At 41.7% G+C, this 15523-nt stretch overlaps 1 protein-coding gene across 1 annotated transcript in view; it reads left to right on the top strand.

The window, feature by feature from the left end:
• The window catches only part of SRRM4 (serine/arginine repetitive matrix 4), a gene marked incomplete at its 5' end in the record, with an annotated part of 246835 nt that overhangs the window by 193714 nt on the left and 37598 nt on the right, over positions 1-15523 (top strand). Inside the window, 4 exons of the mRNA XM_007490321.3 lie at positions 3007-3057; positions 11639-11707; positions 12007-12105; positions 13357-13522. Of these exons, the coding sequence (XP_007490383.2) occupies positions 3007-3057; positions 11639-11707; positions 12007-12105; positions 13357-13522 (385 nt within the window). The remainder of the gene's footprint in view (positions 1-3006; positions 3058-11638; positions 11708-12006; positions 12106-13356; positions 13523-15523) is intronic.

The raw sequence follows: 15523 nt of genomic DNA, 5'->3' as shown, positions 1-15523 counted from the left end.
AAGATCATGTCAGAGCTGAGCTGGAATGAGGGTGGAGTATTAAAATAGAGAATGTCTGAGCTGGGAGGGGCCTTAGAGCAGAATTCAGGGCAAGGAGGGAGCTAGAACTCTAAGGCAGAGCTGGAGAGGCTTTAAAATATGGACAAGGGGAGTTCCTAGAGACCATCTAATCTAAGCCAGCCTATCCCTGCTTTGTAAAAGGGAAATAACATCTCTTGTGGCAGCCACAGGACCATAACCCCTCATCTGGTGCCTCATGTTGTGCTTTGTTTATTTGTTTTTTTCTCTTACTCACCCATCCACCCCTACCCCACCTCCCCTTTGTGGATGACAGGGATAGAGCTGCAAGAAGCTTGGCATCAATCTATAACCCTACTTCCCTTCAACCTAGTCTTTCCTGCAGAGATCTCCCCTGGGAGTGTGTACATTCCTTCTCACCTCCTGGGCTGCCATCTGTCTCCACCCTCATTAACTCTGTGCTACTCCCTATTCTTATGTGCAGTGAGGCTTAAAAAAACTTGGCCTATGTTAGAGGGGTTCTTGCTTGATTTTGCTTCTTTCCATCTCCCCAGATCCTGTCTGAGAATTCAACCCCTCCCCCACCCATTACTATAATCAAGTGGAAAGAGCACCAGCCCTTGAGTTGGGCACTGGTGTCTTGGGAGCTGAGTTCAAATCCCTCCCCATGCCACTTAATCCCTGTGTGACCTTGGACAAGTCAATTCACTTGTCTGTCTTGTTTCCTCAACTGTAAAATGAGGTTTAACTAGATAATGTTTAACATCCCTTCCAACTCTATCTCTATAATACTGTGATCTCATCCTTGTAAGGTAGAGGGGACAGAACCAAAAGACAAAGAGCCCTATTTGGACCCTCAATGTGAGAACAATTTCCAAATCCATGGAAGATGGCTTTTTCCAGATTTTCCAAGAAGAAGCACATTGTGGTTGAACAAACTGGATTTAGAGTCTAAGACTTGAGTTCAGATCCTGATACTGCTACTTTCCAGGGGCTTCCCCTTCTTGTCATCAGTTTCCTCAAATGAAACATGAAGGGATTGGATTAGGCCATCTCAAAGATTTCTCCCAACCCTAAATAAAACCTGTCATCTTCTGGTACTCCAGAGCAAAAGGAAGAAAAGAGGACAAGGGTCTTCCTCTAGAGGGGAAATTGGAATAGAAATGTAGACCCCATTCTGTTCTTAGACAACCCTGACCTAAACAAACAACCTCTGCTAGTTGTGTGATCACATGGATTTTGAAGAATAGAAGTGAATGAGGTGGTTAGTGTCATGGTGGCATTATCAATGGGTGATGGGAGAAAGTCTTGTGATAAGGAGTGCTTACAATATCTTCCTGATCACTTTGTGAAGCAACTTTGGAGAAGCTGACTGGAGGTAGAGAGGGGACCATAAGGATAATATTTTACAAAGTTTCCCATGCTGATTTTTTTTGTGGTTGTTTTTAAACAATTCTCTTAGAATCTATATGGTGTCAAGGTAGACAAATCAGCAAGGGCTAGGCAACTGGGATTAAGTAATTTGCCTACAGTCAGTCATACAGCTTTGAACTCAGAACCTCCCATCTCTAGGCATGACTCTCTATTCATTGAACCACTGAGCTGCCTCTTACAAAAGAGGGAAAGAGATGTAGGTTAGATGATTAGAGTAGTTAGGTAGATTTGTTCCTAATTGAATGACTCAACCAGTAAAGTAGCCATTGCTTGTCCTTTGTCAACTTGGAAAGAATTCTACAGTGGAGTGCCCAGGGACTGTGGAGTTTAATATTTTACTCAGCTAAGGATATCATCAGTATCCTTGTTATATTTGCAGATGATGAACAGCTGGGTGGAATAGCTAACACTACGATGATAGAATTGGGATTCAAAAAGATCTTGACAGTCTAGAATATTTGGCAAAATCTAATAAAATGAAAATTAAATAGAGATGAATGTAAACCCTTCTACTTAGGTTAAATAAAATCAGCATCACAAGGGCAAGGTGGAGGGATATATTCCCAGGAAATAGTTGTGGTTTGTCTTTAAGATCTGGGAAGAGGAGGGTTGGTGATTTTGCAGGATCATTATGAGTCAGCAGTGTAAAATGTCAGCCAAGAAAATGAATATAAGTTTAGTCTGAATTGAAAGACAGTTTCCAGGGCTAGGAAGCTGACAACCCTTTGTACTCTGCCATGATCAGATCACCCCTAGAATATGGCATTTAGTTCTAGGGGGATCTCCCATTCTGGGAAGGATATCGACAAGTTGGAGAATGTCTAGATGATGATGACCAAGATGGAGAAGGACTCCAAGTTCCTTCCATGTGAAGGAAACCTGGAGAAGAAAAGTCTTAGAGGAGGCAAGATAACTGTCACAGCAGCTAGAGTGAGGAACCCAGTGCCCTTAGGTTGCCATCTCAGGCTGAACATTCTGGAAGATCTGAGGAGCAGAATAGCAGACTTTTGCCAACATTGCAATCACAGAATCTTTGAAATGGAAGAGATGCTAGAAGACATAGAATCCAACCTATGCCTGAAAAGGAATCCCTTCTACCACACCTTCTTAGTTTTATACCATAATTGGCTTTCGTTTCTTTTCTTTTTTTAAATAAGCCCTTACTTCTGTCTTAGAATTAATACTAAGCATTTGTTCCAAGACAGAAGAGTAGTATGGGCTAGGTGATTGGAGTTAAGTGACTTGCCCAGGGTCACACAGCTCAGAAGTACCTAAAGACAGATTTGAATTCAGGACCTCCCATCTCCATACCTGACTTTCTATCTGCTCATTGATCCATCTAGCTGCCCATGATTGGTTTTCAATTCTGTTCATGAATGTATATTAAATGTCTATAGTCTATACAGCCCAATAATGATGACAAAACTGCTAATCACAGGTAATGAGATTCTGTCAGAGACCATGGTTCCATTGTTAAGCATTTTGATGTTTTGAGTTTCTGTTATTTTGTAGAGCATGCAACATCTTCCAATTAATTAGCTATTTCTTGTTTAGTTCCTCAAGCCCCAAAAACAAAAGAAAGAAAGAAAGAAGACACCAGAAACAGTAAGTAAAATGGGATGAAGCCACCCAAGTTGAAATGGTGGTTAGAGTTCTTATGGAGATGAGGTCCTTACTGATGCCAGATAAATGTATGCTTTGGGTGGGTGGGGTATATTCATGCATGGTTTGTGTATACAAGAATGGAAAGAAACGGAGGGTTAAGAGGGATAGAAGGGAAGGAGAAGGAGGGAAAGAGGGAGAGGGAGAAGAGAAGGAAGGGGAAAACAGAAAGAGGGTGAGAGAAGACAGATGGGGAAAAAAGAAGGCAGAGAAAGAGGGGGTGAGGGAGAAAGAGCAGAATGGAGAAAGAGGAAGAGAGAGAGGAGAGAAGGGAGGGAGGGAGAGGAGAAATGGAAAGGAAAGGAGGAAGAGAGAGAGGAGGGAGAAGGAGGAGGAGAGAGGGAAGGGGAGAGAATAGGAGAGGGAAAAAGAGAGGAAGAGGGCAAAGGAGGAGAGGAAAAAAAGGAGAGAGGGAAGAAGAGAGAAAAGGGAGAAGAAAAGAGGGATAGAGAGAGGAGGGAAGGAGAAAAAAGGAGGAAGGGAGAGAAAGGAGAAGGGAAGGCAAAAGAAGAAGGGGGCCAGAAAGAGAGAGAGAGAGAGAGAGAGAGAGAGAGAGAGAGAGAGAGAGAGAGAGAGAGAGAGAGAGAAAGGGTAAGAGAGAAAGGGAGAGAGAGAGAGAGAGAGAGAGAGAGAGAGAGAGAGAGAGAGAGAGAGAGAGAGAGAGAGAGAGAGAGAGAGAGAGAAATAGGGGATTAGAGTCAAATTCAAAGACACCCAGGTTCAAATTCTTCCTCATATACTTATTAGCAACGTGACTCTAGATGCAGCTATTTAACTGCTCTCGGCCTCACTTTTCTCACCTGTAAAATGGAGGTAATAGTCATTGTATTCTTAGATTTTTGTAAGGAGCATGAGTTCTTGTAACCCAAGCTGCAAGCCTTTGAGTAATATATAAATGTCAGTTATTATGTGAGAGTAGGGGGTGGAGTAGATGGGTACACAAGCATTGCTATCTTGCATCTTAGCTGAAATGATCACAATCGTAAAAAATCCTGGAGAGTTGGCCCTGCAGTGTCTGACTGCTCCTGTTTTTGTTTTTTTGTTTCTTTTTAAATAGCTAGTAGTAGAAATTCAAATCAGCGAATGCTGCCTGCAGAGTTCAGTTCCCAGCCAAATTAAAAGTAAATTTGGTTACAACCCACCTCCTTTATGCCCTGTAAATGTCATTGAATGTGTTTTCCAGTCAACAAATAATATTTTATCCCCCACCACGAAGTTTCTAAAAGAGTGAATCAAAGGCAGTGGGGATAGAAGGTAGAAGGCTTTTTGAGGTGGGGAAGAGGAATGGGGTCAAGGAACAAGTGGGGAGGGCAAGACAAATAAGACAAAGAGTAAGTTTAGTGCTCTGATGCCTGAGCTCAGTCATTGACAGAGCTTTCACCTTGCCCAGTCTAGGGGAGCCTTAGTTTTGCCCAGAGGAAGAGTCCTAGCCATCATGGCTTTTGGACAGCAAGGAGGTATGGGGCTTGATGTCATGAAGGTCTCTAAAACTGGGAGGAACACATTCATTTGTCCAATATACTGCTGATGCCCTCCTGCCATGAGGTTCCAGAGAAGAACCAGCCAGACCATGATCAAAGGGCTCCAGAATCAATTGATTACCCAATAAAGACTTATTGAGTGCTTATTACACATTGGGTGTTGAGCTGGATGTTGGGAACATAGAGGAAAAGCAAAGGAAAGCCTTGCCTTCAAGGTACTAGCATCCCAATGGAGAGAGGAGAGATGATATATGGGTGGCACAATGGACAGAATACTGATCTTTGGGGTCAAAAAGACCCAAATCTGAATCTGCTTTCCACACTTCCTAGCTGTATGAACCCTGAAGGGGTGATATAATTTTTCTGAGTCTCTGTCTCCTCATCTGTTACAAAGAAGTCAGAGAATTAGATCCAATGGCCTCTGTGGCTCCTTCCAAATCTAAATCTAAGACTATGTCTAGAAACAGACATATACAGGATACATGCACAGTAGATTCAGGGTAGTCTCTTCATAGCAGGGAGGCCACTAGCACATTTGTGTTAGAGAGATGAGGAGGAGGAACCAGCCATCACTGAAAAGCAGCCTCTTCCCAGAAAAGAACAAAGAAAAGAAGGCTTCAGGCATCACCAAGATTTCCAGTGGACATAGAAACAAACAAACAAATAAAAACTAATAGACTTTGAAAGTATAAGGGCAGCTGGGTGCAACAGTACACAGAACACCAGGCCTGGAAGTCCAGAAGACCCATGTTCAAGTCTAGCCTCAGTACCCTCTGTGTGACCCTGGTCAAGTCACTTTACTGTGTGCTTCAGTTTCCTCATCTATAAAATGAGCCAGAGAAGGAAATGACAAACCAAGCTAGTATCTTTGCCAAGAAGATCCCAAATTAAGCCACAAAGAGTGAGACTCAACCAAAGAATGACTAAATTAAAATCATATAAGACAAAGGAAATGGAAAGAAAGAAAAGAACATCAAGTAGTCTTTGTCAGGCAAGTGTTCCTACCTTCAGGAAGAGGTTACGTTGATGTTTGTTAAAGTCTCTTAGAGTTTTGTTTCTTTTGTTTTATTTTTAAACCAAAGTCATCTAGACTGCCTTCATCCAGTAGTGTTCCATGGGCATCATTCACACTAATGCCAAAATCTTTACAGCCCTTAGAGCCCATTTGGTAAGTTCGGCAAAAGCCCGAAGAGAGCCATGTTATATACCTTGTACAGGTTCGCCCACTGGTCGGTCAGAATGACTTTAAAGAAAAAGTCATCCAAGTAAAAGGGCTGCTTCCAAAGGCCATCACAGAAATTTTATTCCCTAAAGCTTTCTGTGGGAGATGTGGGGTATTTGCCACAGGGGAAAGACTGCTACATTTTGTGAGAATTTAACACTAGTCTGCACCCCTTTTCCTTTTCTTGGTACCCTAATAAGATCAGCCTTGGCTTTCATACTGAGTTTGAAAAGAGCCCCATTATCTGGGGTTGCAATTCAACCAAGGCCTGGGGCTTATCTGTCTAAGGGGGGCACATGCACACTCTGGAAGGATGGCTCCCTGGCACCCAGAAGATACTTACCTCTTGTCCCATGTGATTCCTGGTGTCCAGTAGACTGGCCTCTCATCCAGATGTAGGTCAGTGACACCCAGAAAAGTAACATCACAAACAGCTTAAAAGAAATTTGGGGAAAGGAAGTTGCTCTCTTTGGCAAGGATTTTGGTGCAAGATGGTGCTCATGGAAATAGCTCCAGAGCTCAGTAGAGGTTTGGTATGGAAATGGCCAGCCATATGTGGCAAAAGGCCTTTTATTACTCTGACCCACTCTTTTAATGTTTTTATTAAATAAATAAATTAAGATAGTTTCCAGAGAATTTTAATCATAACAATTTGGAGCCAAAAGATTCTTGAGCCTGAGGTTTGACTTTGAGCAAGTCATTTCCCCTTCCTGGGATCAGTTTCCTCATCTGTAAAATGAGGGGATTGGACTCAAAGACCTGCAAAGTTTTGTGTTGCATGTCAAATACCCAGTGAATTCACCCCAAAGGACTTGACTGCTACTGGCAAAATAGCATCCAGGTCACCATGCCTAGAGGAAAGAGGGGAGAAGAATGATGGCAGTTGCTAGGGAAGGTATCCATTTTCAAATCATCTATTTTTTAACTCAGTCATTTTCAGTCTTCCAAAGGAAGTCAGAGAAAAATGGAACCAGATTTATTCCAAAAGTCAGATAAGATGGAATGTGTAGGCTCATAAGATCCCATATCTGGAGCTAGAAGAGACTTTAAGGACATCAATGATGGGGGTAGTGTTGTTCACTCATTTTTCCAGTTGTATTCAACTCATTGTGACCTCATTTGGGTTTTTCTTGGCAGAGGTACTGAAAATGGCTCACCATTTCATTCTCTAGTTCATTTTATAAATGTGGAAACTGAGGTAAACAGAGTTAAGTGATTTTCCCAGTGCCTCAAAGCTAGTAAATGTGTCTATGTGGATTTGAACTCCTATCTTATCAGATTCCATGTCTGGTGCTTTATCCACTGTGCCACTTAGCTGCTTGGAGCCATCTATAACAGCTATTATTTATATATTGCTTTAAGGCTTGGAAAACACATGACATATGTGAACTCATTTGAGCTCATCTAAATCTTCCCATTTTACCAATGAGGAGCTGAGGTCTAGAGGGGTCAACTGATTTACAGAACCCAAGACTTAGATTTGGGAGGAACATTGGAGGCCATTAATTCCTAATTATACAGATGAGGAAATTGAGGCCCAAGGATTTGCTCAAGATCACCTAGGCAGTAAGCATTGGAGGTGGGTGATGAACTAAATATGGCTGGTATGGAGACCAAGGAGAGACCTTAGAGGTCCTCTAGTTCATCCTTCTCATTTTAAAGATAAGAAAATGGAGGGCTTGGGAGATTTAGAGAGACTTGTCCAAGGTCACACAGTTCACTGGAATTGTTGGGTTCCCAGGGGTTAACACCATTGTTCCCCAGGGGCATAGTGACCCAGCCACAATCTCTGAAACTCAATTAGAGATGATATCCTAAGGAGATTAGGATTCCCTGTCACCAACCAAGGGTCTCCCTGACTAAAGGAGCTTCTCACAGGGAAACCTTGTTTCTTGGCTCTCTTCCTTTAAGATCTCAGGTCTCCTACTGCCCCTTCTTCTGTGTCCTGCTTTTTCTCTCTTTCCATAGGAAAGGCAGCATGACACAACAGAGAAAGCACTAGTCAGTCATAAGACTTAAATCAGATTCTCAGCTCTCACTTTTGCTTAAGCATGACCCTGGACAAGTCACTTAAACTGGGACTTAGTTTTCTAATATATAAAATGGAGATAACCAAATGCAATGTGATGTAATGGGGGGAATACTGGTTATGAAATCAGAGGATTGGAAGATGGGCTCTTCTATGTCTTCCTTGTGTAGCCTTCACTGGATCACAGCTTCTTGTGACTCAGAATACCCCGAAATAAAATGAGTAGTTGGTATATTAGAGCCTCAAAAGTCCTTTCCTATGATCCTCTGACTTTCCATACAAGGCCTTTGGGAGGAAATCATTTTATAGTTTTAAAGTGCCATAAAATGAGTATTGTTAATTATATTCCCAAGCTAGCACAGGATAATAGAGAGAGGATGAGTTTTGAATTCAGGATGATCTGACTCCAAGTTCTGCCTCCAACACAGATAGGACAATGTGACCCTGGGCAGGTCAATTAAACTCTTATTGGACTTGAAATAAGAGATACAGGGGTTCAAATACTACCTCGGACACTTACTAGTTGTATGACTGCAGGCAAGACATTTAGCTTCTCTAGGCCTCAGTTTCCTCATTTATAAAATTAGGGAGTGCATTTTGATGGCCTCAAAGGTCCCTTTTAAATCTAAAACTATGATTTGATTTATAGTTCTATGACGTCTCATGATATTTGGAGTTTTGCACAGATACAGAGAGTTTCTGTATACCAGTGAATTCTTAGCTCTGGACCACCACCCCATCCGGAAGGAAGGAAGGAAGGAAGGAAGGAAGGAAGGAAGGAAGGAAGAAAGGAAGGAAGGAAAAGAATGGAAGGAAGGAAGGAAGGAAGGAAGGAAGGAAGGAAGGAAGGAAGGAAGGAAGGAAGGAAGGAAGGAAGGAAGGAAGGAAGGAAGGAAGGAAGGAAGAAAAAGGAGAGAAAAAGAAGAAAAAGAAGGGAGGGAGGGAGATAATGAATGGATGGATGGATAAGTAGGTAGAGTGATAAAGAAATTAATAATGATAATAACAATTCCTACTTATCCTTTATGTTGAGCCAGTAACTGGGTTCAAGGTGTTAACATCTCCTAGACATTTTATTAAAATACTCTTGGAAAAGCACTCAAGCCCTTCAGATGACTGAATCTCCAATGGCAGGATTTTAGGCACTATGACAAGAGGATGGGAAAATATTTTGAGGAAGGGAGTCTCATTATCCCTCACCTTCCACCTCTAGGAAATCTAATGCAATGACCATGTGTTACTCAGGCAAAGAACAGATTTCTGATGAGCCACTCCGAGACTGTCCCCCATTTCCTATTGGGACCCCCCAGCACAAATTCCCAAGAAGACTAATTGTGGTTAGCAGAGCTGTATGGGTGGCCAAGGAATAGAGTTAACTCCACTGTGAAGCTAACCCATATGATCCTGATCCTCTGAGCTTTTGTGGTCTCATATATGGCATACTTACTCTTGAGAAAGAGAGATCATGATTCTTCCCTTTATCGGCTGTGTGACCTTCAACAAGTTATTTAAACCCTCTTGGCCTCCTTTTTCTCATTTGTAAAATGAAGGAGTTAGATGACCTCAGAAATCCACTTTTGTACTTAATCTATTGCCTTATGACTTCTCTGAGCCTCAATTTCCTCCTATGTAAAATAGGAACTATAAAAACACACGAGGCTTAAATGGAATAAGGAAATAAAACATTTTATAAATCTTAAAGCATGACATAAATGTTTATTATTATTTTCATCCCCAATCACCATCTGGTTTGATACTCATAACAACCCTGGGAGGCAGTTGATATTATTATTCCTATTTCCCAAAGTAGGAGATTGAAGCAAGCACAGGTTAAGTGGCTTACCCAGAGCCACACAGCTAATAGGTATCTGTGATCAGATTCAAAATTCAGGTTTTCTTGATTCCAAGTCCAGTGTTCTTTCCATCCACTACAAGGCTCTTTGCAAAGCTCAAAATATCATATATGTCAAGCTATGATGATGATTTTGCCAGACTTCTTGTGATGAGTTTACTGGACTCCTTTAGCTCAGGAAAAATAAAGCTTCTGATTCAAAGTTTGGGACCCTGAAAGAGGATTCTAGGAATGGACATCCATCATTCAATCTACCAACAAGCATTATTACATGCCTACATTATAACTGTGCCAGATACTGTGCCAGGCTCTTGGGATATAAAGAAAAATGTTAAATTTCCCCTGACTTCAAGGAATTTGCTGTTTAGCTAGAAAACAACAATGCAAATATAGCAATGTACAAAATGAATTCAAAGCAAATCCAGGGAAATTTTCATTTAGGGAAGAGATGCTAGTGACTGAAGCAGATCAGAAAAGACCTCATGTGGGAGGTGATACTTGAAATGGAGTAGATATTCTAAGAGGGGAAGTAAAGAGGGAGTGCCTTCCAGGTATGAGGCACAGTCTGTGTACAAAGGCAGGGAGGTGAGAGATGGTTTGGTGAATATGAGGGACACCAGGAAGGACTATTGGTCAAAATCATGTAGGTACATGGAGTGGCATGACATTTAGCCAATTTGTAATCACCTCAAAGGATTGTTATAAAGATGAAATGAGTTAACATTTGCTTTGAACTATATTTAGAGCACTATAGAAATTCTAACTATTATGAAATCTGGAAAGGTAGCCTAGAATTTGGCCACGAAGGCTCTTCCCAAACCAAACCACAGGACTTTGCTTAGAAAAAATAAGGAGTTATAGGAATAACTTTCTTGAGTAAAGGAGTGATGTGATCAAAACTGCACTTTAGGAAAAACACGTTATCAGATCCTTTGAGGATGGATTAGAGAGGGGACAAAATGGAGGCAGAGAACACAAATCACTGAAATCACTGAAATAGCCCAGGAGAGAGATGATTGACCTTGAGACTGAAATGCCCTGAAGGGACAAGCAGACAGATACGTCCTGGGACAATGTTGTGCAGGAAAAGTCAGGCTCTTTTCTTTTTTGCAATGTGATAGAGGGAGGTTCTGGGGATATAGGTAAACTAAGAGCTTAAACTACAGTTACAGCTGGGTGAATAGATGATAGATAGATAGATAGATAGATAGATAGATAGACAGACAGACAGACAGACAGACAGACAGATAGATAGATAGACAGACAGACAGACAGACAGACAGACAGATAGATAGATAGATAGATAGATAGATAGATAGATAGATAGATAGACATGTGGATAGATGGAGAGAGAGAAAGAGGTAGGTAGGTAGAAGAATAGATTGAAAGAGATAAGGAGTTATCAATGAATGGATAGAGATAAGAAAGGATGAGTGGATGGATAGATAGATATTAGATAGATATGACTTATGATAAATGATTCCATAGATGATAGATAGAAAGATTAGATAGATGATAGATGACTAGATAGAGGAATGGACAGCTAGATAGAGAAAAGGAAGAATGAATGGATGGTTAGATAAATAATTAGATAGATGGATAGAGATAAGAAGAAATGAAATGGATGGCTATATAATTAGATGATAAAATTAAAGAGGGATGGGCAGATACACGATAGATAGTTAGGTCGATGATAGATGGGTACATAGAGGAATGGATAGTTGGATAGAAATAAGGATGGATAAATGGATATATTAATAAAGGATGCATAGAGTTTAGGAGGAATGAATGGATAGATAGATAAATAGATGGGTAGATAGAGGGATGGGTGTCTAGAAATAAAGGTGGATGAATGGATAGATATATAATTAAATGAAAAAGATAAATTATAGGTGAATAATAGATAGATAGAACATATATTAACTCTTATTTTGTGCCAGAACATCAAGTGGAGAAAAGAAGACACCTCTATCAGCCTGTCTTCCAATCGTCACAGTTTTTAGAAACAAGTAGGTTCTGGGGCAGGGTGGTCCCTGGGCTGGCAACTCAGCTAAACCAGTTGACCTTGAGACTGAAATGTCCTGAAAGGACAAACAGACACAGGTCCTAGGACAATGCTGTGAAGGAAAAATAATATCTTTCAGCAGTGAGGAGGAGGGTATTCCAGAAATGGGGGACCACTAGTACAAAAGCACAAAAGAACCAAATCCTAGGTTATAAGATCTCCCCTGACAAGGACATGTAATATTTCTGGAAAGACAGACCCAGATTCAGTTCTGCTGCTCTTTTTTTGGTCAATTTCCCAAAGATCCCGAAGTCGGCCTCGAAAATCTCACCGCCATCGTCACCACCACTGGCACTCTCAGTCCCCCAGCCCTGAGCATCGCTCCTCCAGCTGTGACAGCAGGTAAGTCCCTGGCTCCCCTGGGATAGCCACACTCGGGGCTTCCCTGAGCAAAACCCATGGCACAATCTTCAGCTTGGCCTCCTACTGTGGATGCCAGTATCCCTTGTCAAACCAGGGTCTTCTTGCTGGAGAACAACTTGTGTATATCACATTGACATGCCTTGATTCTTTGGAAAGTGAAGAAGTAGAAGGAAGGAGGAAGGAAAGCACTCGCTGCCTCTCTTCTTGTAACACTGAAAGGCTAACAATGTACTTGAGATCCGACAATACAGGAGCAATTCTTTGCCTTTGACCCACTACCTTTCATTAGCCATGAGATGCTAGGTAAGTTCCTAGCCTTCTCTGAACCACAGATTTCTATTCCAGAGAGTGAGGAGATTGGGCTAATTTGGTCTCCAAGGTTTCTTCCAGCTCTGGTATTCTTTATTCTAAGGCCCCTCCCAGCCCTGACATCCCCTATTCTAAGGCCCTCCCAGCTTGGAGTTCTTTGACCTTATGAAATGTTTACAGAAAATGTTCCCACCATCTTTATATTGGGCATTTAATTTGAGAACACTGAAAGATGAAAAGCCCTAAGTTTGCTCTCAAACTACTGAGCCATCTAGTTGCCCCTTCCCCCTTCCTCATATTATTAAGAGAATTGAAATGTCAGGGACAGTGAAGTGGCTCTGTGAATTGAGAGCCAGGTCTAGAAATAGGAGGTCCTGGGTTCTAATCTGACTTCAGATACTTCCTAACTGGACCCTGGGCAAGTTACTTAGCCCTCATTGACTAGTCTTTACCCTCTTCTGCCTTGGAACCAATACCCAATATTGTTATTAAGATACAAAGTGAAGGTTTAAAAAAAGAGAGAACTGAGATGTCTTGTGTGCAGAGGAAGGTGTTCAGTCAAAGGCATGATTCCAAGGAAACCCACATATTTCCTGGGGGAGACTCATGCTTTGCTCCTTGAATATGAAATGTGGGAAGGAAGCCATTGAGCCTTTGGTCCTGAGGAAAGGAGACTTCATCAGCAAGCAGGGGACCAACCCTGTGTCCACAAGCAGCAACTTTGCTCCAGGTTCTCTTCTTCCCTTTGACTTTTTTTTTTAATGGGGAATGGGAACCTAATTGTAAATTCAATAAATATTTAGTATGGCAAATACTGTGAGAAAAAAGGTCCCCAAAGCTATCCTCTATTCTCTTTCTAGTAACCTAGGAACCCTCCCCCCCAATCAGACCATTACTCTTTTTTCTTTCTACCCTTGGCAGGCACCAGATCAAGACCACAGATGGAAAGTCCAGGTCCAGGAGGAGGAACTCAAGGCGCTACTCTAAGGCTAGACGAAAGGGATTTGGGACGAATGGTGAGACCCGGTCTGGCCACGTCCCCAGACAGTCCTTCCAGGTCTACAACTTCCTCTCAGCCAATGAATTCGTAAGTAACCTTGGCTGCCTTTTCTCTTTGTGCTGGCCCACTTTGACACTCAGGGTCGGGGTTGGGGGTGGAGGGAGACACCATCGAAGTCAAGCAAGGGATGAAATCTAAACTCCATTACAGAGACATGAGCTCGTTATTTTAAAACCCCCATTATCTAAGAGAGATCCTACTGGGTCTGCAGTCATTCTCTCCAGTAACACTCGGTCACTAGGAGCTGGGGGAGAGGAAGCTAAATTATAGGCACTTTTAGACAGGGATGGTTAATAAAATGGTTCCCTCCTAGCTGGAGCTTTCTGCCGTGATGCCTTTATGATCCACTATAGTTCGAGGTCCCTTCTAGGGAGGGCAAGAGGAAGAGAGAGGTCTTTGTCCTACTTGGAACAGAGCAAACCATCCACCAGTCTTCCCATGTCAGAGGGAATAAAAGACCCGCCAACATTTCATAACTGGGTCATGGTTGGTCGGTGACATTGGTTGGCAGCCAAGCCTCCATTCCAAATGAGAAACACAAGCTTGGACTCTCTCGGAGGTTTTTCTTCCCAGGAGCTTCCCCAGCATTTACTTAACCCACAAAGTCTTGTTCAAACTCCCAATATCTGGGTGAAGACTGGAAGAGAGCTGATTGAAACAGCCCTGTTGCCTAGATGTGGGAAACAATGGGTTGGGTAGTTTGTTTATAACCATTAGACAAGACAATGCTGGAACCCCGACTAGGATCAAGTTCTGCCATCAGTAGTCCTAGCAAGAATAGAAAACCCACATCCCCTCTAACTGGTATTCTTTCTAAACTTTTTTCCCCATCATGACAGGAATCTTTTATCAAGGGTATATGATTTTTTTAATTTATAAGATTCTTAATAATTGCCTTTAACTGGTATTCTTTTTAAACCCCTTTTCCCACCTTAAAATGGGAATTTTTTTTAAAATCTAGGATGTGTTTTTTTTAATTGATAATGTCAGTAATCCCATTCTAACTGGTTTTCTTTCTAAACCTTTTCCCCTCTTAAGACAGGAATTCTTTATCTAGGGTATATGAATTTTAAAAAATTGATAAGCATTTCAGTACAATTAGTTTCCTTTGTAATCATTTATATTTTGTTTCATAGATTTAAAAACATTCTGAGAAAGGCTCTATAGGCTTCACAAGGCTGTCAGAGGGGTCCCCAAGACCTGTCCCCAAAGGCAAAAATTCCCTGATGAGCAGAATCCCAACCTCTTGGTTCATATCTGCCCCATGTGTTTGTGATTCACTGTGAATGGTGGGTGGGTGGTGATGCTCCTAAATCCATGTGATCAGGGAAAGAGCCTTTGCAAATTTTGTTCTTAGAAAATACATTGCAGGAGGCAAGGAAAAGCTATAATGAAACTAAGTTAGGGATGGTGTATGGTTTTATGGAGTATTCATGGAGGAGGACTTCCAATGATAGCTATGTAGACATCAAGACAACAATGGAATCATTGTTAGAGAAGGTTTAAGGTCATCATCATGAAGATGTGGTCATTAGGAAGCATGGGAGCCTCCTCTCTGAACAGCTGGGCAAGTGCTCCTGGTAAACATCCATCTGGTCCTCTATCAGTGCATAGGTTCAAGGTCCAATTAAATTTCAGTTCCTCATCTGTTCTTTGCCTTTGTATCCCCACTGCCCCTCACAGTGTCTAGCCCAGAGTGAGTGTTGATTGGTTCAATATGGTTCAATACAACAAAAGTGGCTTAATTACCTGCTAGTGTTCTAGATACTGGGGATACAAAGACATAAAGGACAAAGGACTTTGAAGCACTTTAAAAGGGTGAGTTCCAGTCCTGCCTCAGCTGTTGTGTGACCTTGGTCAAGTCACTCATATTCTTCAAAGTCCTCATCATAAAAAAATGAATATGGAGTAGATTATTTCCATAGTCTCTTCCAGGTTCGATAAAGAGCTCTCATGATAGGCAGAGAGAGACCTTTTAGTTCTGAACCTCCTCAGCAGAGAAAGAAAACTCCATCCTTTCCATTTTCT

This window comes from Monodelphis domestica, chromosome 3 (genome assembly GCF_027887165.1).
Source record: "Monodelphis domestica isolate mMonDom1 chromosome 3, mMonDom1.pri, whole genome shotgun sequence".
NCBI lineage: Eukaryota > Metazoa > Chordata > Mammalia > Didelphimorphia > Didelphidae > Monodelphis > Monodelphis domestica.
The sequence above is the reverse complement of the archived record's forward strand: the minus strand, read 5'-3'. Positions and strand labels throughout refer to the sequence as shown.